At 36.1% G+C, this 24,827-nt stretch overlaps 1 protein-coding gene across 5 annotated transcripts in view; it reads left to right on the top strand.

Moving 5' to 3' along the window:
- Nalcn (sodium leak channel, non-selective) overlaps positions 1 to 24,827 on the top strand; it is a 307,060-nt gene that overhangs the window by 91,705 nt on the left and 190,528 nt on the right. For all 5 annotated transcript variants that reach the window (XM_031360820.1, XM_031360818.1, XM_031360815.1 and 2 more), the window contains exons 8-10: positions 4,544 to 4,686; positions 4,817 to 4,921; positions 12,249 to 12,335. In XM_031360820.1, coding sequence (XP_031216680.1) covers positions 4,600 to 4,686; positions 4,817 to 4,921; positions 12,249 to 12,335 — 279 coding nt within the window. In that variant the 5' untranslated portion in view covers positions 4,544 to 4,599. The remainder of the gene's footprint in view (positions 1 to 4,543; positions 4,687 to 4,816; positions 4,922 to 12,248; positions 12,336 to 24,827) is intronic.

The raw sequence follows: 24,827 nt of genomic DNA, 5'->3' as shown, positions 1-24,827 counted from the left end.
GAAACACAGTCAAATCAATTTCAGATAATGTAGATTAGAAGGGTTAAAAATCAAAGAAAAAAACAAGTACCTATAGTAACCTGACCTGGTGACTGAAGGGTGAGTTCTTGGCAATGCTGAGGAGCTGATTCTTCAGATGCCCATAGCTTATTCACCAAGCTGGCTTCTAGCTGATTTCTGCCTGCCCAAAGACTGGCTGCAGCAGAACGTGGCATGCTTAATGTCATTGGCGGAGGTAAAAACTTTATGTGAGCATCTAAACACTGAGAAGCTGAAACATACGCTCAAAATATGACATTTCTTGGCTCATTTATGAAATCTGAGTGTGAAAGAAAAGGTAATCATGCAGACCAAGACCCTGTACATTTGCAAAATTTACTGTACTATCTCAAGCGTACATACTCAACTCTGAATTCCCACATTCCCTCAGTAGCATATTTTACAATCTTATTAGTCCATTTTCTATTTACAGAACAAAAATGGCTTATTTTGTTCCTAATTTTAGAAACTTAAAGGACATCTTTATCTTCATCTGCTTGTTTTTGGTGAGGGTGACTTCTTCTAGTTGGACTTAGTGAAGGTCTCTTTAGCAGCCACATAAATGTAGGAAGCTCTTCTGAAAGGGAATCAGCCTGTGATTCCCACAGAAATCTGGAGAAATGCAGGGGTCGGGATTGTTCTTTTTTTTAAGATTTATTTATTTTATTTTATGTATATGAGTACACTGTAGTTGTCTTCAGACACACCAGAAGAGGGCATCAGATCACATTAAAGATGGTTATGACCCACCGTGTGGTTGCCGGGAATTAAACTCAGGACCTTTGGAAGATCAATCAATGCTCTTAACCACTGAGCCCTTTCTCCAGCCCAGGATTATTCTTTATATTTTATACCCAGTATATGAAAATAAACTGAGCTCCCTGAGAACTACTTTAATTCCTCTCAGGGGCCTCAAAGACCTAGTTTCCTTACATTGACCCTGACTTCTTAAAGGTCCCTCCTCTTCTTAATATAATACATGCCTATGTCTCCAGTGTTCAATGGGCAGAAATTCCCGAGAGTTCCTTTGCCACCCAGCATAGCCAAGTGGTGATATTCTGGTTCAGTTAAAAACTACATATCTCAAAAAATCCAGCAGAATGATGATAAAGGAAGAAACCAGGCATCTTCATCTGGACTCTGCTTGAGTCCATAGTGTTAAACGCATATACTACCCAAACATGACACAACACACACACACACACACACACACACACACACACACACACACACACACCCCTACTAACTCCAGAAAAGGAACCTATGCCCAACTAAATAATGGCTGAACCAAAGTCTGTTGAATGAATGGGTTTTTATTGGAGTTACTAACAGATGTGTAGGTGAAACATTACTTGTAGGAGCATAAATCAAAAGTAGATAGAACACCAAAAGCCCATCCAGTGCAAGTAGGGGAAATTATACCCTTAGCATTCTCTACAAAACTTACAGGCAGCTTAACAGGTCGAACATATCTAAAGATTCTTTTCTTGGTATTGGGGATGATCAGAGTCACCTTCTCCAGCAGTTGTTTACTCCCTCTATAAAGTTATTGTGGGTTTTCTAGAATCTTCCACATTCTGCTTTCTCAGATATGTAAAGTTTTGTCTAGATCCTGAATCTCAAGAGTCTACTACTCTCCTGGAGGGAATGTTTCTATTCAGAGGAATCTGCTATTCAACACACACAAATGATAAATAATATATAAAAATAAATAACTAAGAAGATAGGAAAGCAACATATACAATCCTAAAGATAATCACAATAGGTGGGAATAAACCTCTGTTCAAAGGACAAAAAACATGCTGTACTCAATACTAATGCAAAGACGCTCTACAGAAAGTTCCAAGGTCAGTATTTACCATCTATATGTAGATTTTTGCTCTCTTTTTATGATGAACTCAAAACATCAGTGGAAGAGATAAAAAAGACTAAATGGATAGAGATGATGAGCTGAATATGATTATTGTAATTTTGTTTCTTACAAAACCTTAATTTGTGCCTGAAGGATTTGGAGTACCAGAGTGTTTTTGGAACATGCTTTATTATTCTTCACAAGAGAATGCATTATATTCTCAGATATTACATAGAAACATTATTCATTTAACAAAGATGTGTCTACTTTAACAAGAAATTATATCTTTATAATGAAAGTTGACCAAAAAATTACAAAGAAGCACACCTAGAAAAAATATTTTCTAAATATCAATGTTTTCCCATGTTTCCTCTTAAAAATGGAATGTGAGTTTTGGAGATTATAAATGTAAGCACATAATTTCAATTATTTTTGAAAATCAGAGAATATACTCAGTAAACTGTAAGATCTTTCCATTTGCTTCCAAATTATTTGTGAAATAATTACATTAAGCAGTCAGTTATTTTTCTTTCAAAAAGCAAATACTGAGAAGCATTTTTATATCTTTTAAGAACTATGTAATCAAGGGGCTGGGGAGACAGTTCAGTCAGTAAAGTGGATAAGTCAAAAGCACAAGGACCTGTGTTTGATCTCCAGTACCAATATGAAAAGTCAAGCATAGTAGTGCTGGGATCTCTAGTAGAGATCTCTAGAGCTCAATGGTCATTCAGCCTAGCCTACATGTAAGGCCCAGGCCAGTGAGTGACTGTCTCAACAAACAAACAAAACCCAAGGATAGTGGCTGCTAGGAACAACACTCAAGCTTGACCTTTAGCCCTTATATGCATGTACATATGTGCAAACATACTCATACATGTTCATATACAAACATACATGTACACACATACATGTACACACTCATAGACAATATGATCATTGTTTATTAACATTTCCTCAGTATTTCTAAATGCCCAGAAAAGACATGAATGAGTTTTAACCTTAGAATGGTCATAGTATTGAGCTGATAGAATTTGCATCACTTTGGGAGCTCTGGGGGAGTGTCAATTTAAGTTCCTTTTGGGGGAGGAGTAGCTAAGTCTCCTAGATAGCAGAACAGGAGACTGCTGAGAAGCCAGAAGACAGACAGACAGCAGGGCACATAGGCTCCAGTGCACAGCTGTATTCTCCTTTACAAGGTCAGCCACTACTAGCTATGGAAAACAAGATCACACAGTTTACTTGTATCCATTTTAAATTATGCTCAGTCCTTTGAATATCTTTCCAGAAGTGCTTTTTCTTTTCTTGTACTTTGCAAAGCCAGGCACAGATGGATAAGGAGGAGTGTTGCATTCTCTTGCTTTGACCCTACAACCTGCTGTGACATCCTCAAAACCATCTGACCTGGTACAGTTGAATGTGATGCAGGGACCAGGAATGGTTCTTTAAACAGTCACCATTGTCCTGAGGAGAATTTCTGTGATATTTTCAGCTTTCTGTTTTTCCAACACATCTGCATTTTGAGCTGCACTGTGGGTTATTACTGACTTCTGTTTCCCCTTTGCTGAACTGGGAAGTGTGGAGTGAAAGCATCAAGATTACATGTTGCACACACCATTTGCCCTTAATTCCAAACAGCATCTTCCCTGTAGATATAATATAGACAAACTCAAGCAGGACAATCCCCATTTTAACAAATAATGTACCATTGGTGAAGCTGTTAAACTTTAATAGTGGTTTATAATGGATTTCTGCAGCCACTTTTATATTTCCCTTCAATAACTAGGGGAAAATAATGGACGTAAATTGTTTATATTAAAATTGTCCTTTGTACTAATTCTACATGGCAAAAAAGCTGCACATGTTCAGAACAGGAACTGGGGATGCAGTTGTCATTTTCTGCTGGTGTTTCGTTGCTTGGCTGAGCTGCTCATGTCTCAGTGTTTGTGTGCCTGAAAGCACCATCTTGTACAAGTTCTTTGATAAATTATAAACTTACCCATAATCCTTCATAAAAGAATAGACTTTGTTCAAATACAGATACCAACTGAAAATAATATGTTCTTACATTCCAATCTCAAACAAGAAAAAAGTAGGGCTGGGCATTAAAAAACATAAATTTCAGGTGTGGCCTGATGAGTAAGTTCAGTCTCTGGTCTTATCAGGGTTTCAGTCAAGACAGATGGCCTTCAATTTCCTACTATCCAAAAGGTTAACAATAGTTGATAATATTTGCCTTTGTCACCTTTTCCCATATTCCTACCTAATAAGACAGAGTCCCCTCCTTAGCCAATCACTTTTTATAAAGCAATTATTATGGTGATAACTTACCAAAGTTAAGCCTTGAGTCTTAAAATGAAGGCTTGTGTACCTCATTTCCATAACTGTATGTGAAGACGACAGAGTCAGTCACATAGAAGTATAGAAAAGAATAGCCTGGAAAGCTGAAGAGGAAAAGATGTGTGCAATCCACTGGAAGTAAATTCTGATGTTCACAGCAATACTGGAAAACAAGTGTGTGTATGTGTGTTTGTGTGTGTGTGTAGAGGAGCTTCTGTCATAAAGACAATGAACATGAATAACTATTGATTATCTGTGAAATGTTTTCTTATTTCAAAAGCCAATGATGATGGATCTGTTTTCTTGTCTTGACAGGCACAAGTATATTTACAGTCTATGAGGCTTCATCTCAGGAAGGCTGGGTATTCCTCATGTACAGAGCAATCGACAGTTTCCCCCGCTGGCGCTCCTACTTCTATTTCATCACACTGATTTTCTTCCTTGCTTGGCTTGTCAAGGTACTAGAAACGCTGTGCTCAGAGCATGCCTATTTTGTGATGTTTAGCAGGTGTTTTGTTTTGATTTTATTGATCACTAGGTTTCTTCATCTCCAGTGTTTGGTAAATGTGGTTGGTCATTTTCTTTCAGAATGTGTTTATTGCTGTCATCATTGAGACATTTGCAGAAATCAGAGTACAATTTCAACAAATGTGGGGAACTCGGAGCAGCACAACTTCTACCGCCACCACACAGGTATCATTTCAGTGGAATGGTCACAATCCATTCAGCCTCAGGCATACCCCATCCCCATAGCAGTGACCTGATCCAGGGAATGCTGCTGTAATGGGATGCTGCATTATGGCACAGTGGGAGACTGGTTTAAAAAAAAAAAACCAGGTAAAGGGGCTGGAGAGATGGCTCAGATTTTAAGAGCACTGGCTGCTCTTCCAGAGGTCCTGAATTCAAATCCCAGCAACCACATGGTGGTTCATAACCATTTATAATGTAATCTGGTGCCCTCTTCTGGCCTGCAGGCATACATGCAGGCAGAACACTGTACACATAACAAATAAACAAATAAATAAATAAATCTACCAAAAACAAAAAAAGGTGAAAATGCCTAAAGACATGACAGTCATCCCAGACTCTTGCTGCAGTATGATGAAAGTCATCTAGTTGCTTAAAAGTACAGTGGGTGGCCTCAATAAAAAATAAATTTGCTGACAATGCTTGTGGACCTTCGACTGGATTCTAAGACCACAAGTCCTCAAAGGCTTCCTGAGAAAACATCAGAATGGAAAGTTTCCTTTTTTTTTTTTTTTTTTTGAGCCTGTATTAGTGTAACCTCAAGCCTAAACAGTGGTCTTTATATAGAGGATTAGAAGTAGTAGTGTTGAAAATGTATTTAATTAAGAACAAACCAATCAAGGTACAAGCAAATATAGAGCACACTGTGTGCTCACAGTGTGACTGTGGTTCTTAAAAAGTAATCATATGTTCAGTATGGTTTCCTTCTCCTAAGAAATTAGAGATGGCCAGAAACATACAAAAGCAACAGAACATTTGAGTATATGAGGCATTCTGATATCCTATTATTTACTTACTTATTTTTGTTTGCACATTTTACTCCTTAGAAATGGGAAGAGCAGGCTCAAATATCTTCTAGGCTGAACAGAAGGAGAGAAAAGAAGCATCTAGAATTAAGTAGGAAACAATTTAATGCTTTATAACAATTATTTTAAGATTAAATTATGAAAAAATAGATCCATAAGTGCCTGTACAGACCTATTGGTTTAAAGGTCTCTATGGAAAGGTCAAAGTGAAAATTTTATTTAAAAAACTTTTAGCAATCCTATATTCGAGTGTAGTTAAACATAGAAGGCTGATATGAATAGTGGCGTAGATATCAAAATTACCCCTCCTTTGTTACAAATCAAATCATGTCAAAATGATTCAAACGTCCATGAAAAGAAATTAGTATGTTATATAGGTTATGTCATAGACACCGCTTTCAAGGAATCAACCAGAAACCTCTTGTTCCGTGTCTGGCCCTTGTTAGCTGACTGTGAGGTGTAACGAAGTTTCAGATCCTTCCTCAGGTGACAGCCTCTTGGCAGGCATGTTTTCTGTGACACTGAGATGTAAATGGAACATAAAACTGTGAATGCAGCTCTTACATGTAGCGCTCCCAGGGGATGGCCTAAAATGTCCCTAAAACCGTATTTTGCTTATTAAGTAACTCTGACAGATAAAATCACAGCTGGAAAGGTAAAGAACCAAACCAGCTAGCAGTTAGAAGAAGAAATGTGAAATGTTTGAACAAAGTCGTACAAAATTATTTTGATGCAAAATTGCACTTAATGTGGAGGCATAAGTCGGGATTTCAAGAAGGAACACGCCTGGATGTTCAGCAGAGGTAATCACACAGAGAACTGTGAAAAACCTTCATTAAGAAAAATGCTATGGCTGAGGACCTGGTTGCTAAGCAACCTAAGCTCCTGCAGGCTTCCTCTTGGTAAAACACCACTTAGGCAGCCTAGCAACTGGCCTCAGGCTCCGCCTACCCCTCAGTCACCACTTGCAAGAGGTCCCTGAAGCTTTTGTGTGTACAGAAGGACAGAACATTTGCGAGACTGTTCCATTTGTAAAATCTGATCAAACTCAGAGTCTGGACATCTCTTTTATTGGTTTAAAGCACTAAATCATAAGTATCTAATTCTAAGAAAATAGACTCTAAATTGGTAAAAAAAAATGTTGATTACTGTACATCACACAGCTTTTTGGACATGAAATAATCTCTTGCCTTTGTCTGTAATGTGGGAAATTCATGTTCAAAGTGTTTTTCTCAACAAAGAGCTAAAGAGTACTGGGAATATTGGACTTAGCAATGTCTCTAATTATGTGAACTTTCTATGAAAATCACATGGGTGGAAATATACATGTGCATACACACACACACACACACACACACACATATACTCACACACACATAAACACACTCACATATACATCCTGAGGATGGAGTAGACCTTCAGACATAGGCAGTTCTCTAAGAATTGGCCCTGATATTTCAGATGCAAAATAGAATCCGTGGTATTTTTTTCTTTAAAATATCAAAGCAATATTTTTATTTGAATGGTCACTAACAAATGTCTCCGAGCAACCACATAGAAACAAATTAAGGAAATATTGTTTGCAAAACTTTTGTACAGGGTATGTTATGGTGTCCAACAGCAAAATGAATGCAAACTAGAACTGATCCTTTCAGATTCCTAATCATAGACCTGGCTGAGCTGCACTGGGGCCAGTGACTCCATTCTGTGTAGTTCTTGGCATGGATCACCTTGACACAGACTCAGACATGAATTGGTGTATAGGTCAAGAGGTCTACATTCTTGTTACAAAATATACTTTGTATTAGTCCACAAATAAAATTTCTCATGTCACCATATTTAGGGGTATGACTCCAACACTGGATGTTAGTATGGGCAGACATGAGCTAGAAAGGCTTTAAACACAGCAATTCCTTTATCCAGACTGACATTCACATTCTTCACTGAACAGTTCATTTTAGAGACCTGTCATCTATTCACCTAGACTGAAGAATGCTAGAGATAAGCTGACTCCACTTTGTCCAGAATAAAGATAGAAGACCCTTCAAAGCCCAAGGCCACTCTATTGTACTATGCATACTTAAATTTTATAAATTTCACAATGGCATCCTGTTGGAGTTCTGACACATAAGCACTGTGCTTTGTGATGAGAACAGTATTCCTGAGACTCTCATCTGTGACTGAACACTCTTGCTGAGACGCTATCTGAATTATTATCCTCTGGCTAAGCCAGAAGATGGATGAGGGTAGAGTTGATGCAAGCAAAAGGGTGATGTTAAGTTGTTCCTTCTTTGCCTTCCTGTCAACATTCTCAAAATTTGCCTAAATTTTGCCTCTGAAAGAATGTGTGATGCTCAGCAAGAAAAGTAGAGAGTGTAAATGAAAGACACATGAGCAAAAATGGAAAGAATTGATTCACCCAAAAGAAAAAGAACACTATGCATAACCCAATGCTCAACTTGAAGCAAAAAATTGCTTAGTGTCCCCAAAGCTAGCAGATTCCACATGAATAGATATCACTCAGATGTGTGTAGGACAGCAGTTAGCAGTTGCAGCTCAGAGAAAGGGTGTCCCAGAGTGGTGCAGGAGCAAGCTCCTTCCAGGGAGAAGCCTTAGAAACAACATGAAGCATTCAGCATAGGAAGCTGGGAACAAAATTAACCTTTGTGAGACTTACTCAGTAAATGTATTATTTTGCTGACTTTTTTTTCTAATTTGTTTTGAGATAAGGTCTCACTTCACAGTTCAGGCAGACTTGAACATGTGGCAGTTAACCTCCTGAAAGATGGTATCACATGCATGGGCTACCTTTCATGGAGTGCTGGTTTCACTTGCATGTACTACTGCCTTTCATAGTCTTTGATAATGAAATCCTACAAGGTGTCCACCCTCCTCATTTTAATAAATGATCTATTTTTAAAATACTTAACTTAAAAAGAAGCAGAATGATTTCAAAATAAATTAGTTTTTCTCCAGTGTGTGTGTGTGTGTGTGTGTGTGTGTGTGTGTATACTCAAGCAAATTTAAATCATAAGTTTGAAAATTTTAACTTACTTTTTCAAGGTAACCTGATGATTAGGATGATATTTAACTGTTTTGTAAATCAAGATGCCCAAAAAAACAAACAATTGCAAAATTCTATCATTTTCAAATGAACAAGCCTGAGTTAATTCACAGGGCTGAAATCCTCATGCTTTCCCAAATGTTTTCACTAAGAGAGGAGTGAGTGTTCATGGGTGTCCATTATAATATGATGGATAATGTCCCTCCCACTAATTGATCCAATCTTCTTGCAATACTAAAATATATCAACAGTGACACAGCATAGTACAGTGACTTTACAACTTGTCTTACTTATTTACCACAGCCATCTTAGAAAGTGGGAATTGTTACTGTTTCCACATTGCAGATTTAAAAAAAATCACAAAGATTGACAATTTAATTATTTTGTCTGATTGTAGGTTATGTGAGCCTGCTTCAGGTTGCCCAGCCTTCATTTTTATTCACTGTAAGATCCTCCCTCCTTTTGTTTTAGCCATTGCAGGCCACTGTCAATATGTTCTCTCTGTTCTGGCCACATGCCAATGTCTCTGTTCTTAAGGAGATAACACCTACTGCTGGTCAACAAGGTCCTTCTCAGATATTGTTTTGAGAAGTGTAATTAGATCACCTCTCTTAGAAGACAGTCAAGAAATATCTACCAAAGGCTTTAAAGCATGCATAATATTTGATCAATGACATCCATTTCTATGAATTTGTTTTCAGATTGTTGGACAATAATTAAGAATTATATTTAAGGATGGTTTGGAAGGCATAGAAAAATCAAAGATAGGACTGGGAATGACTTTGATACTATGTTATTGACTATACTGTACTAAGTTGGAATAAATAGAAAATGCTTAAATAATACATGAATTTTATTGGTATGAAAATCTATGGACAATCTACTAGTACAAAATGAGGTCTCATGTCGGGTATGTGCATGTGTGCATATCTATGCATGTATGTATACATGTGTGTGTGCATGTGGATGGGTGTGCACGCACGTGTTAAATTTCTGGAAGTTAAAATGTCAGTAATGAGTATCTTTTGATATATTAGTTAATTTTTTCCATCTCTCATTCAAATTTCTAGGTGTTTAATAGTAACTATTTTAATAATATAGTAAGAAGATAAAAATCACATGATTAAAACAGGGACCATTGAACATTTTTACTAAAAACACCTGGGTTGAATTTCACTACATAGGCCAAATGCTCAATATACATAGCTTAGATAACTTAGATTTGTGTCCTTTAAGGGTAAAGTTGAAGGAGATCACTTGGGTTTGGATACCTGGTCCAGGTTACTAATAAATCAGTCCCTACACACCGACCCACCATCACCTTTATGTTCCACTTTACAGTCTCCCTTCTCGTAGTTACATTGTGGACTATAATGCCTCTTATAGCTGTAACTCTCACATTTGTACATGTCAGCACAAAAGAAACACAGGAAGAACAAGAAGGCTCTGCTTAAAACCTGTAGTCTAGTGTCTAGTCACCTAGTCAATGCAAGCTTCCAGGAAAGGGTAGCAACTGGTTCTTTTGTTGGAGGCTTAGTGACCTTATAAAAATGTCCTGACATTGGAAGACAAACAAAAAAATGGCCACAGTCATACCCATTATCCTCCCCAAGGACTTATGCCTTAGGGTTCGTGTCTCTATTAGCTAGCCTGGTTTCAACCTCAAAGATCTAGTCATCATATTAACCAATCTAAATAATGTATGATTTGGGAATCTAAAGAAAGTAGGACACGTTTGCGTCTCTGATACTTTATTTCATACACTGGGGTGACCTTCAGAGAACTGTTTTGCTGACAATTAAATTGATTCATTTGATTTGAGTCTGCTGAAAAAAATACAATTTAACAGAGAAAATTAGTTTGCCACCAATGAAAGAAAATATTAGCCCCAGGGGTGCTTTGTGCCTTGCAAGACAGTGTAGGAGGCATAGGCAGAGAGTTTTTAGCCAGTGACTGACAGCATAGGTTTTGACAGTTGCCCTTAAAAGGAGAATCTCAGAATTACGACAGGGCCTTTAAAGGTCATTTTAACTAATTTGTTATTCCAGCAATGTCTATATTCTCACAGTGAGCCCATTCATGAAGGATGTGCTTGGTTCTACCACCAAGAATAGCTTTTAAATTTTATTGTAAGGAGAAAGTTCTATAAATAGCTGGGAAGAACTATTTGCAACAGCATCTTTGGTCAAAGAATCTTTGTGTAAATGTGCACCTCAATTGTTTCATTTAAAATCTCTATATATGGCCTGTGAGGTTAGTCATCATTTATTTTCCATTGTCTCAAAAATGATACAGAGAATATTTTTCTTCCTGAAAATTATCTGTAATCTCTCTGGCTAAAGTCTGAAAGTATAATTATGGAACCTATGTAATGATCCATGTGCCATTAGTAGGAAATCCAATAATGATTCCCTATTACAACAGCGGGTAGGACCAAAATAAAGTCACAAGTAATGGTAGCAATGCAATTTTTTATGTATACAAAAAAGAAACTGAGCTAAAACAAAACAGTAAATTATTATGGTTACTGTCCTTATTTTTAAAAAAACTTTAATTCTACTTCATTCCATTAAAAACAATACACACACACATCCCACATGACTCCTGAGGAGCAGGATAAATGGGAAGTATCTTCCAGCTGGATATAATGTGGATGAGAAGAGGACTATTCCATAAGGTTATCTCACAGACACCTGAGTGAGTAGGTTTCAGGTAGGCCAATAACATCTTGAATTTTTCTCTTCTGAGTCTACTAAGGCAATATAAATGAGATGTTCCCTTTGTAAATACATGGATTAAATTTCTGAGGAACAAAATAATTGTGACCTAGTTAAAATAATTGCATAAAGTCAGTTAAATACTCTCATATCATTGAAATATCACCAGTCTCGTCCTCCATGTTGAAGGTGAACCCCTGATATTATTTGACATGAGAATGTTTTCTAATTTACACACTGAAAAATATCAACTAATATTTTTAAAAAATCTTCTTACATATTCTCAACAGAAAGACACAATGCTTAAGAATTCTAAATATCTTTCCTTGCAGAGATCAAAATAATAATGAACATAATCAACTAAAAGAGTTAAGTACTTTTTCTGTACAGAAGAGTATCTAAAAGATTATATATGCAAAATCTATATAGGGCAGAAATTGCATGACAAATATAACAAGTGCTCAATAGATGCAAGCTATTATCATTGCTCATGAGAGTAGTAGTATTCACTTATTTTTCATCTCAGTATTAAAATGAGCATAGCTGAAGTTATTCATAATCCAAATATATACTTCTTTAACAAGACAGTTTTTCAGTAATATTTAAACACATAGAAAGCTACAGACAGAACTAGAGTTCTCACTGTTCCATGTTCGATATCTCTGACTCATCTCTCTGTCTTAAAGATGTTCCATGAAGATGCCGCTGGTGGTTGGCAGCTGGTAGCTGTGGATGTCAACAAGCCCCAGGGACGTGCCCCAGCCTGCCTACAGGTACAGCACAATATCATTTTTAAAAAGTATCCAGTATTAATCCTTTACCTTAATTTTATAAGAAGAAATTCATAGGCACATAGCTTTAAACTTGCCCAGATTTATTGAAAAGTTAGGAACATGTTTTATTCTTTTTTTGTATTACGGATCTAGTTAGTATTCATTTAGTAGTTATATAGTAGGCTTTCTACTTTGTTTTCTGTTGCTTACCAAAAGAAATTTGGGCAGGAAAGTCTTTATTTGGCTTACATATCAAGGTCACTTTTTATTGAGTTAAGTCAAGGTAGGAACTTGGGAAAATGCAGCTTATTGCCTTGCTATCTATGTCCCATTCAATAAGTTTACTTAAATCATCCAAGACCACCTACCTCGGAATGGTACCACCTACAGAGGCCTGGGTGCCTGTCAAAACAATTATTAAGCAAGAAAATGCAACCAAAGAGTTGTCTATTTGTCAATCTGATGGAAGCATTTCTCAGGTGAGGTTGCATCTTCCAAGATGACCCTAGCTTATGTCAAGTTGATGAAAACTAGCCATCAAGTAGAGGTTTGATAAACTTCATTAATGAAGGCACATAAGCAATAGTATTTCAAGAGTATAAAATCAATGAATAGTTTTGTTGCCATGTTTGTCCTTGTGAAAAATATTTTCTAAGACCTGAATTATTTAGGGTTGTGCAATATCTCCGTGTGTATCTGGGAAGGAAATCTATTAACACAAGATCTGTCATTCTACATGTTCAGTCTCTAGAGCAAGATGATATCCAGGTGTTCTCTTAATAAAGAACTCCAAAAGTAAGCAAGGGACAGTAGATGGCAGGGCACCTGAAGGTCCTGATGACACGCAAGTGATTAAAAGATGAGGTTTGAGGTTGCTACTTATGAAACTTCTAGACACGCTCAGGTTTCTTTGCCTTTTATGGTGGATCTTCAGATGTATAACTGTCTTGAATGTTTACAATTTATATTTAAGAAATTATTTTTCTTTTTCTGATATTAAGTGTGGAAATATCTTCTCCTGTTTTGTAGGCTGCTTCTTCATTTTGTTGCATATTTACTTGATTCTGTCATTTAAATAGTGAAAGCTAAGTTAATTATTCCCAATTGATCAATGGAAATATTAAATATTATTTTGTGGTTTTCTTCTGCACTATTTTGACTGTTCCAGAATCATTAATAAACAACTATAGCAGCTACATCTACTACCAACTCTATCACAAGACTCCCTGAGCTCCCTCTAATGTTTGCCTGTAGGTAGGTCTCTGCATCTGTTTTAGCCAGCTGCTGGGTGAGCCTTTCAGAGGCCAGTCATGCCTGGCTCTTGTCTATAAGCATAACAGAGTATCATAAATAGAACCATAGATTTGATGCTTGCCCATGAAATGGGTCTCAAGTTGGCTCGCGACTGGTTGACCATTCCCTCAGTCTTTTTCCGTCTTTGTCCCTGCATTTCTTGTAGACAGGACAAATTTTAGGTTGAAAGTTTTGTGGGTAGGCAAGTTAGTATCCTTATTCCTCCATTGGGAGTCCTGTGTGACTACAGGAGGTAGCCTCTTCAGGTTCTATATCTTTCCGCTATGCATTCAGGCTAATTTCACTAATATTGACTCCTGGGAGCCTCCCCCCATCCCAGTCTCTGCCACTTCCTAGAGATTACCCACCCACCCTGGCAGCTACAGATTTCCACTGAGTCTACTGACCCTCTGGCCCTCTTGCCTGATCTTGATCACTTATTAATTGTAGATCAACACTGCACACGTAGATTCTCACAGTCTCCTGTATTTGAACTCTTATTAACTGCACATCAACACTGGCCTGAGTCCCACAGCCTCCTGATTTTTGAGGTCTTATTATTTACATATTTATTTCTCACAGTGTCTCTGCCTCTTCACAAAATATTTCTCACTCACTATTCACCAGAGCTCAACATTCCTTCTGTAAAGAATTCCTCTTTGTTTCATATAGTAAGTTAGAAACCTTCATTACTTGTCTCTGTGTCATTCTATACTTTTGTTGTTGTTGAATGCTATAACTTTAATAAAAGTAAACTAATGTAGTCAAGGGTGGCCAGATGGAAAGCAAGCCATATTTCTAGGTCTTGCTGCATTATAGGAGTAGAATATGTGAATAGACATGGAAAATATGTGAAACTTTGGATCTTATTAAAAGAAAATTTTCTATTCTAATTACAAAAACCAGGAGTCCTTGGATTAAAAAGGGAACTCTGCTACCTCTAGGATATTATGGGTTCTTTGTTTTTTTCTAATTTACTTCAACAATTTCAAAATTACAATCTCAGGTAAATTACAGTCATTCAAGCATTTCACTCAAACTTGACCATTCAGACAGACTTGGTCTAGGATCCTTTCAACTATATTAATCTTACCACATTACTTATAAATGCAATCATATTATTTTGCACGTAGAAGAAGGTGAAGAAATTCTGAGAAAGAAGACAGTCATGTCCTGTCAGAGCTCTGTCTTCATGCTTCAGAGGAGACATGCCCACAAAACCATACAAAGTTATCTAAAGCCACACTGCTTTTAGGAAGTATTTTCTTGACACATAATGGCAAAGCACTGCTTGTTTTAGACCATAATGACATGAACATAGAAGGAAAAGTCTTTTATCAGAGTGGTTGCTATTGCCATAATTGGTTCAATTTCTAGTTCCTGGAAGTGAGATTCATGAAAACAAATAGAGTAGGATTTCAGGAGAAGCCACACTTTCAGACCTTCAAATGCTTTGTTGCTTCTCCACTCATATCTTCTCATTTAATCAACATGGAAGCAGATATTACAGTGAAGGACATAGTTCTTGTAGTGATCATGGTTAGTGTGACCTCTACTCTTATGGAATTTTCCCTTGCTGGAAAAATGTTAAATAACTAACATTAATCAACACAGAGACTGTTTTGCCTTGGTTTCTCATTTTTTTCCTCCACAGGATAGAACTAAAAGTATTGATTACCACAGACCCATACAGTGCCTTTCATAAAGTATTAAAAGACATTTCTCTTTACCTTAATGGTTAGATAATAAATCTCCAGGCAGCTATGTAGGATTATCAAACATACTCAAAAACTTAAAAGGAGACATTCTATAAGCATCCTGTGCTCACAGAACACACTGAGAAATGAACCTGTTTTTCATAGAAGCAAAGGCTATCATCTAACTTGTTAATATATTATTCTGAGATAGATTTTACATTTTGTTTGTCTTGTTGGCCCTTGTTTGGAAAGCCCATAAAAATACATGAGAATAATGTTATTTTACATTGCAGAAATCATATAATAACACATAATTCATAAATTAAAAATATATTACAAAATTTATATTTATATATTTTATATTTATATATTTTATATATATAAATATTTATGTATTTTCAGAATTTTATATTTATAACTAAGCATAATAGAGACTGGCTCAAACCTTATAAAAATTGGGGATATTGAAATAATACCTTTTCTCTTTTGTATTGATTTCTCTGAATTTGCTAAATATATGCATTTATACTATATTTTCACCACTTTTCAGCTTTCTGTGTTCTTGACTGACTCTTTGGATTGTGATCTTTTCCAACAACTATAAATAATTGGACAGTTTAGTAATATTAATTCATGTGCCTTAATGTACTCTACCTTATATTAAACCATAGACTAAACTCTATTAGTCTCCCTACATTCTCTTTACAGTTATTGGTTTTAGAATAATTCTGATTAATTATGATATGCTGTGATCCAATTTTTATACTGAATAATAGACTCTCTATGGTGTTATTAATGGAGGAAAACTAGCCACCTCTGGTCTGCAATTAGAAAATATGTAAATTGATTTGCCATTAGGAGACTCAAATTATAATCATAATCACAGACATAATAAGTATAATGAGAATCATATGCAGGCATGCTGAGAAAAGATTTAGTTTTATGACCTTAGCATGGTCTTTTCTGTTTTATAGTAAACGAAAATAAATTTGCTTGTCCATTAAATTATAAAGTCCTAAACTCAGAACAGGGGCATGGGCAGAACAGTATTAGCCTGATTAGAGATTCTTAAGTTCTCTAATATACGTGTTGACATTTTTTAACAATTTAATGATAATTGTGTTCATTTTGAGTGGAAAGTACTCTTACTGATCAAACTAATGATTTCAGGTCCATTTTTGTTATATGTAAGATTTAGTAACATATCTAGTTCCAGTGTATATACTTCATTCCTGACAAATTCACTTTTACAATTAAGAATAAATAAATGAAAGTCCTGTAGCCCATGAGGCACCTCCACTGTCCAGCCTGAAATGGCTTATTTTTCTATCTTCTCTTCCCTGACACTAGTCTCCAGCTAGTTTCCCTCCCAGCCTTTGTAGTATGAGGGCAGGAAGGCTGAAGAAAGGGTAACAATATAAGGGTGTGGGTAAACCAACCCTCACAACTGAGTTCTCTTCTCTTTGAGCTAATTATATGAACATTTATGTTTTGGTTGAAAGTTGTTATGTTGCAATTTTCAAAGAGTGCACCTATTGCAGGTATAGTCTGGCATTTCAGGTCACTGTGCATTCTGTACCTTTCTTTTCTGAGCCATATGATTTTCTATTTCTGTTTCTCTCTATGTACCTGTCTTATTCTTTTACCCAATCACTATAGCTTCCTTTTAGGTCTTGCACATTATCTACAGTGGCTGACAATGACTTTGGTCCTGGTGACCTCACACACAAGTTCTCAGAAGAAAAATCACCAGAAAACTTGCAAAATAAAGGTTAACTGCGAGGAAATGTAATTTCAGAATAGGTCACAAAATGTGAGAGACATTGAGTTCAAGAATTTGGTCATGAAAATTGAAGTAGACACAGCTGCTCCACTTAAACAAAATACAATTAAAATAACCTTTTAGTGTCAGTAGGGATTCGATACAGGAAAGACTGTGAAAACCGATTTTCAAGTCTGTAAATGTTCAAATCCTTTATAATAATTTGAATGTCTTTGGTGTCTGTTGTAATGTTTCCCTCTTAATTTCAGATTCTGTTAATTTGGGTCATTTCTATTTCTTTTTGTTAGTTGTGTCAATTCTATTTATATTCTTAAAACACCTTGTTTACCTTGTTTATCTTCTCAAAGAACCAGATGTTAGATTCATTTATTCTTTGTGTTTTTCTTTTTTCTATTTTATTAATTTCTTTGTTGATTTTTATTATTTCTTGCTAACTACTTGGTTTGGTTTGCTCTTGATTTTGTTTTGCTTTTGTTTGTTTCTCAAATTTTTGAGTTAGATCATTAAGTCATTTACTTGTGTTTGTTTGTTTGTTTGTTTTCGAGACAGGGTTTCTTTATATAGCCCTGGCTGACCTGGAACTCACTCTATAGGCCAGGCTATCCTTGACCTCAGAAATCCACCTGCCTCTACCTCACAAGTGCTGGGATTAAATGCATGCACTGCTGTTGTACCACCCTCTTACTTGTGTTTATTTTTAATGGAAGAATTTAGAGCTATAAATTTCCCTCACAGGACTGCTTTTAATGTGTCCCAGGGTTCTCAGAATGTTAAGTTTTCATTTTAATTTAATTCCAGAAGAATTTTTATTTCTTTCTTGATTTCTCCTTTGACCCATCTATCACTCAGTAATGGATTTTAATCTACCTGAATTTGTATAATTACTAGAGATGTGTTTGCTGTCAATTACATTTTATTGCTTATTGGTGTGGTATGATAGATGCAGTTATTTCAATCTTTTTGAATTTGTTAATTTGTGTTCTGTCCCAAGATAGATGTGGCCTATTTTAGAGAAGCTTCCATAGACTGCTGAGAAAAAATGTATATTGTGTTTGGATAGAATATTCTGTAGATATGCTATGTCTAATTGACATGTGATATCATCTAATTCTGAGGTTTCTCTGCTTAGGTTTTGTTCAGATGATCTGTCTATTAGAGAAAGAGGACTATTGAAATCACCTACTATTAGTAGAAAGATGTTAATCTGTCCAATAGTACACTTTTTGTGAAATGGAGTACACCAGAGTTTGGTGCATATATATTTATGATAGCAATATATTCTTGGTGAACTGTTCCTTTACTAGACTGGAGTGTCCCTCTTTATCTCATCTGATTAGTTTTAGTTTGAGTCTGTTTTGTTAGATATTATGATAGTGATATCTGTTGTTTTCTGGTTCCATTAGGTTAGAGTACTTTTGTTCAACTTTTATTCTAAGACACTGCCTAGCTTTAAAACTAAAAAATGTTTCTTGGAGATAACATTTGAATGGATTTTCTTTCCTGATCCGTTCAAACAGCCTATGTCCTTAGATTGGAGAATTAATAATGGTAATATTTAAAGTAATTATGAAAGATCTGTATTAGTTGAAATCATTGTGTTGTTGGTCTTGTTATTTTCTCTGTGTTTGTGTATGTGTGTGTATTTGTGTGTATATGTGTGTGTATTTGTGTGTATATGTGTATGTGCATTGTTATTGTTGGTGGTGATGAGGAGGAGAAGGATGGTGCTTTGTGTTTCAGTATTTTCAGCTTTTTATCCTTCCTACAGTCTCTTGGCTGTTTATTCATCTCTTCAGCTTTGAAACATGGTATATTCGACAGGGTTCTCTAGAGTCACAGAGCTTATGGAATGTCCCTATATATTAAGGGAATTTATTGTAATGACTTACAGTCTGTAGTCCAACTAACCCAACAATTAGCAGCTGTGGATGGGAAGTCCAAGAATCTAGAAGTTTCTCAGTCCCACAAAGCTAGTGGAATAAGCTAGTCTTCTGTAGAAGTAGGTTCCAACAGATGTCCTGGCAAGGAAATGCAAGCACTTGAAGAAGAGTGAGTCTTCCTTCTTCCAAAGTCCTTATGTAGATCTCCAGCAGAAGGTGTGGTCCAGATTAAAGGTGTGTACCAGCACACCTGGATTTAGAATTTGCTTTGTCCCAGGCTGACCTTGAACTCAGAGATCTGCTTGCTTCAGTCTCCTGGTATTAAAGGTGTATACTACTTTGCCTGGGCCTAAGCTTTTTATGACCACTATGCCTCATTCTCCTTTCAAGGCTTCTTTGAATAATTTACTGAATTATTCAATTTCATCTTATTTTTTTTCTTGAGTTCTTTTTTATATCTCTATCATTTTAGTGAATTTCATTTTTAAATCCTGATTTGTGTTTATAATTTCCATAAATTTATAATTTATAATTTTATTCTCTTGGGCATCTCTCTTTAAATTCATTTGCTTTAAGTTCATTGAACTGTTTCTTTGTGTCTTCTTTTACTTCCTTGAATTCTTTAAGAAAGTTTACTATTTACTTTTTTAAATTTTGTGTCACAGGATTTAGTAAGGTAATTCTCATTGAAGAAAAGTTCTATAGGACTTTTCTGGTTGGCTCTGGGAGTTTTGGAGTTACTGCTTCAGATTTTAATATTGATTGCATTTTTTCCCCAATGATATCTGGGCTTGTGGTCTCTTTTTGTTAGCTCTGTATCTGAATCAACAGAGCATGCTGTGGCAGAACACATGATTTACAGGCTGTTTTGGGCCTAAATGTTGGATATAACTTAAGTGGAATGAGGTTAGTTAGAAAGAGGGTCTCGGGCTGTCATGCATGATGGTTATCATGGCCCAACCCTGGGTAGATCTGAGGATTGAATGTATTGTATGGAGGGAAGGATCAGTTGGATTCATTGAGCTAGGATCTAAGGTAAAGATGTGCAGTTCTTGGTTGTGTCGAGAGGTTAAATGTGGCACATGATGTATCTGGGAGTGGGTAGAACATGTCTTGGCTGAAGTCTATGGGTTTGGACCAGTGCAACCAAGGGTAGCTAGATGAGATAGAAACACTGGGGAAATCTTGGGGGCTGAGAAGATGTGTGGGGTTAGCAGATTAGGAAAACTCTTCTGGCTACACTCAGGTGAAAGATATACAAGACCTGTCTAGATGGAGAGCCTGGAATATGGCACTCAGGGGATCTGTACAATGAGGCAAACAGGCCAATGATATCATACATAAACAGTAACATATATAAATTTCCATCCTTCTGATGACAGTTGTTAAATGCAGCCATCTTTTCAAACATTAGCCACTTATAAATTTCTGCAGATTCACAAGCAATTTTCAGATTGCTAACATTTTACTTGCCCACTTTTTGGTTAATTATTCTAAATGATTTTTTAAAAATCCCTTATATTTCCAAAGTATGAATCACTTGTTTATAAATATGAAACAATAAAAAGTATCAAATATGGAGACAAATCCAGTGTGGACACTAGATGCATGAATGCACACTATGTACTCTGCTGTTGTTTAGGCAGTGAGGCAAGATTCCCATGCAGTATTATGAAACCATTTAGAAAGTTTCTTGAATGTGTGCTTAAGTGTGGGTTTCAGAAAATTGAAAAGTTATAATAGACTCTTTTATCATCAAACCCTCCATTAGGTAGCTATATAAGTGCTGGGTTTTTTTTATATGAACAACATCTGTGTGAAGGGGGTCACTCTAATGCATGATGAATAGAATTAGATTAAATGGGAAAGTCATTTGTCAGCTGCTGCTGTGATAAGCCATCCCCCTGCCTCTCAGGTAGGAGTTTTCATCTTTGACAATTTGACAGATGTGGCTGCATTCCTAGCACTCTCTTCCAACACATACATACCCAGTGGTCTATTATCATAAAGAATATCTGACAGGAAAATGAAGGCATGTATGAGACATGGAATGTTTCTGCTCCATTTCTCTCTGGTAACATCCCATGTCGTTCCTCTTACAAAGAAGAGAGGGAAAAGGCTTTTTCCATAAATAGGTCAAATTATGACAAGATTATTACTGTAGCGTTTTAATGGTTTTTGAGAAATTTTCCATTGAAGGTGAAAACTGAGAGGAGGTGAACAGTGTAAGATGTATATTTTAAATGGTGGAGTGACATCCTAGATAGTTCTTAGAATGTCTGTCTTCTAAATGAACCTTCCCACAACTGATAATCATTTCAAGAATTAATAGGCCTGTGAGAAGTTAAGTTCATTTTACCAGCTAGTCTCTTCTATCCTGTTAGGCCACTGAGAGACGATAGGAAGATCTAGCTAAGACAGTGGAGCCAAGATCCTCTGGGACTTCTTTCCAAAGCTTATTTTTCCAATTTACTTTATTGGATATTTTATTTATTTACATTTCAAATGTTATCCTTTTTCCCTGTTTCCCCTCCAGAACCCCTCTATCCTATCCTCCCTCCCCATGCTTCTAATGAGGATGCTCACCCACCTGTCTACCCACTCCTGCCTCCCTGCCCTGGCATTCCCCAGTTTCCTTCTTTGACAAACAGGGATAATGGTATTCCTTTGTATTTAAGTACTGAGATGGATGCTCCTCAAATTCCCAATATAGGCTGTGGAAGAAAGTTGGTTATTCAACTTGGAGAAAGGACTATCCTTGTCCTTAGCACATACACAGCCTTGTTCACCACTTGAGGATCCTAAAACCCACTTTTAGGAAGTCTGTTCCTGCACATCTGCATGGTCAACTGGCTCAGCCTTGAGCCAGCACTATATTCTACCCCTCCAACACCAGGCCTTGGAAGTCTGTCTTTTTGTTCTCGTTTCTAAATCCATTTGTTTGACTTTTCCAGTTTATAGATTAAAAATGTATTGCCTTGACACATGAATACTTGAGTGACTAAATACAGCTAATTAGCATGTAGACTTACGTACAGACACACAGGCAAAATGACATGCCCTGTTTCTTATATCACAACTAAATTAATTACTTACAGGAAAACTTGGTGAGAAGAACTGAATAATAGTGTTTGAATATACTTCCATTACTCTTTTTCTAGCATGAGAGAAGAATCTGGTGAAAATTTTAATGTTCTAATCTTTATTATTATTCGAGGCTAGAATTTAAACAAGGTCAACACAACATTGCTTACAAGCCAAGAGTTTACATTCTCCTTTCTGTTGTTTTTTTTTTTTTTTTCAAATGCCAATAGTGAAGTCATGTAGGGACACTTAGTTTTTAATCCTTAAATTATAGTTGAGCTAATTTTAAGGATTTGGTACAGATCTTCATTTACTTCTCCTTTCTCCCACTAATCCATAAATGTGTGGTCACAAAATGTGAGAGAACAGTGGAGTGTTAAGTATTGTTAAGTAATGTGGTTCAAAGTGTGAATGTCCATTATGGCATTGTGTTCTGGAAAGCACATGCTGTCCTAAATAGAAGCCTTTGTAAGCAATATACACCGTGGCTTAAATCAATTCAGAACAAATGATTTTGTTGAGTAAATGTCCTTTATTTTTACCAATATATGCAGATGACTATTGTCTTCATTAGTCTCTTGATGCCAAAAATAACTTTTGTGAGTCTCTAGTGCTGAGTAAAACATCATATCAAAATGAATGCTGTTATATTGTGAGTCATGATGAATCTCTGAATGGGACAATGGGTTATATGTATGTCCTGCCTTGGATAATGATGTTGAATACCTTTAAGATACCCAATAATATTCTTCCCTTTCCCCAAGCATCAACATGCATAATCAAATCATTAATTTGCAAGTCCCCATAGCAGACCACTGCTCCTTGGACTAACTAGAAGGCTTTTGGACAGGTGGTTGGTTAGCAACCAAATGAAGATAATTGATTTAAGCTATGCTGATTTATAAAGATGATACTAATATTTTTACCTGTGAATCTATGAATGGCCTGAAAAGCCCTACCAGTCCATGCTAAACCTCAGCTTATCTTGAAGATCAGTCCTCAGCCACTCTTCAGCTCAAATCTATGCTCTGGGCATGGCTGGCTGAAAGTAGAGTGAAGACGATATTAGGTTCCATAGCTAGGTCAGCATACCAATGTGTTTACTTACACATCCTAGAACAGCAAGAGTAAATCCTAGCACACAAGTTTTCCCAAGTCTGTACTCAGTACTGTTACTGTAAACTAACCAAAGCAAGTTACACGACTGAATCAAGAGTTGCTGCAAAAGATACTGGCAAGGGCATGGATACCCATGGTGGGGTTTAGTGAAATGACATCACACTTTTGCTGACAGACTAAAAGAAGCATTAAAATCACTAGCTGAAAATAACACTCAACTGAGCTTACCAACTTTTCCCCACCCAGCAGACATGAGTTTTTTTTTTCATTTTAAAATCTAACTTGTATTGTAGTATCAAGAGTTAGTGATTGAAGTATATTGATGATAATAGCATGAGTACCAATATGTGACTTAATGGCATAACAATGGAAAGCTTACTGATACTAGACAAGAAATTAAAGGGTCTTATGAGACTCTTCTCACTTATCTTTCTTTCCCAGAGAAAAAAGCAAGCAACTCATAAGACATGGCAGCTTGTAGGGTGTCCATGACATCACAGACTCTTAGTGGTCTTGTAGGGAATTATCCATGGATTCCTTTCTATTCTGCTGCTCTGATTATGTGTTATTAAGAAAGACACAATTTAGAAGGACATCCACTGTTCTATTTTCAGAATTGATATAAACACATTAGCTATCTAACAAAACTATGTTGATTGTGTAGAATAATTTGTATATCAATTATAGAAACATGAACATATAGATATCTTCCCAATTAGTACACAGCACTTATGAAAGGAAAGTTTATATTAGGATTTTTACAGTTGCTCATGGTTGTGTTCTCATTCCATGTAGATAACTTGCAAGCAGATTTCTGAAATTTTTACCTCATGAATGCATTGTTATCTAAATTATTTATTTTGGAATCCAATTCAAATTCAAATTTTAGTACCCAAATGATGCAATGTGAGACAAGATGGATAATTTGTTCACTCAAGAAGCAAATGAAAGATTCAACTTCTGAGTTCTGATGTTCATTATTATAATTTATATGCATTGTGAATGCTAAGCCACAAGTGTTCTACTAAAGACATTTTATCTACAGAAACTTAAGACTCTCAAAGTCACTATTTCATTGAAAAATATTGCCTGAAAAAATTAATAGAAGCAGTTCCTCACAAAGTATTTACATATAAACTACCCAAACAATCAATTTAGACATTTTAGAAATCCATAAATCTTCATAGTCTGGCTCATGATTTTTTATTTCTTTGAATTAATTTCTCATGTTTTATTTCTCTTACCTTCTTCCATAAGTAACTAACTGGGTCTGCATTTCCTCTACAGTTTTCCAGTACAGTATTCTTTTTTGTTTTTTTTTATTTAGGAATCCAGATTGCCTGTTTTAGGTACAATATGGTGTGATGTAAAATTGAAACAGCAGATTGGTGAGAAGCTTGAGTTTCAAACAAATATAAACTAGTTTGTTTAGTGAAGTCATACACACAACAGTCTCTATTGACAGGGCAACATTATTATTTTCTATTTCAGTAATTTCTATATCTTGAGGTCACCTTGGTTGTTAGGGTCAACAGTCTATTTCCAAAGCATCATGTAAGGGAACAATATCTTTTGTTTGTTTGTTTTGTATTTAGTAGAGTTTAAAATCTTGGCTCTTACTGTGGTACAAGCCCAA

This window comes from Mastomys coucha, unplaced genomic scaffold (genome assembly GCF_008632895.1).
Source record: "Mastomys coucha isolate ucsf_1 unplaced genomic scaffold, UCSF_Mcou_1 pScaffold9, whole genome shotgun sequence".
In the NCBI taxonomy this organism is placed as follows: domain Eukaryota; kingdom Metazoa; phylum Chordata; class Mammalia; order Rodentia; family Muridae; genus Mastomys; species Mastomys coucha.
The sequence above is the reverse complement of the archived record's forward strand: the minus strand, read 5'-3'. Positions and strand labels throughout refer to the sequence as shown.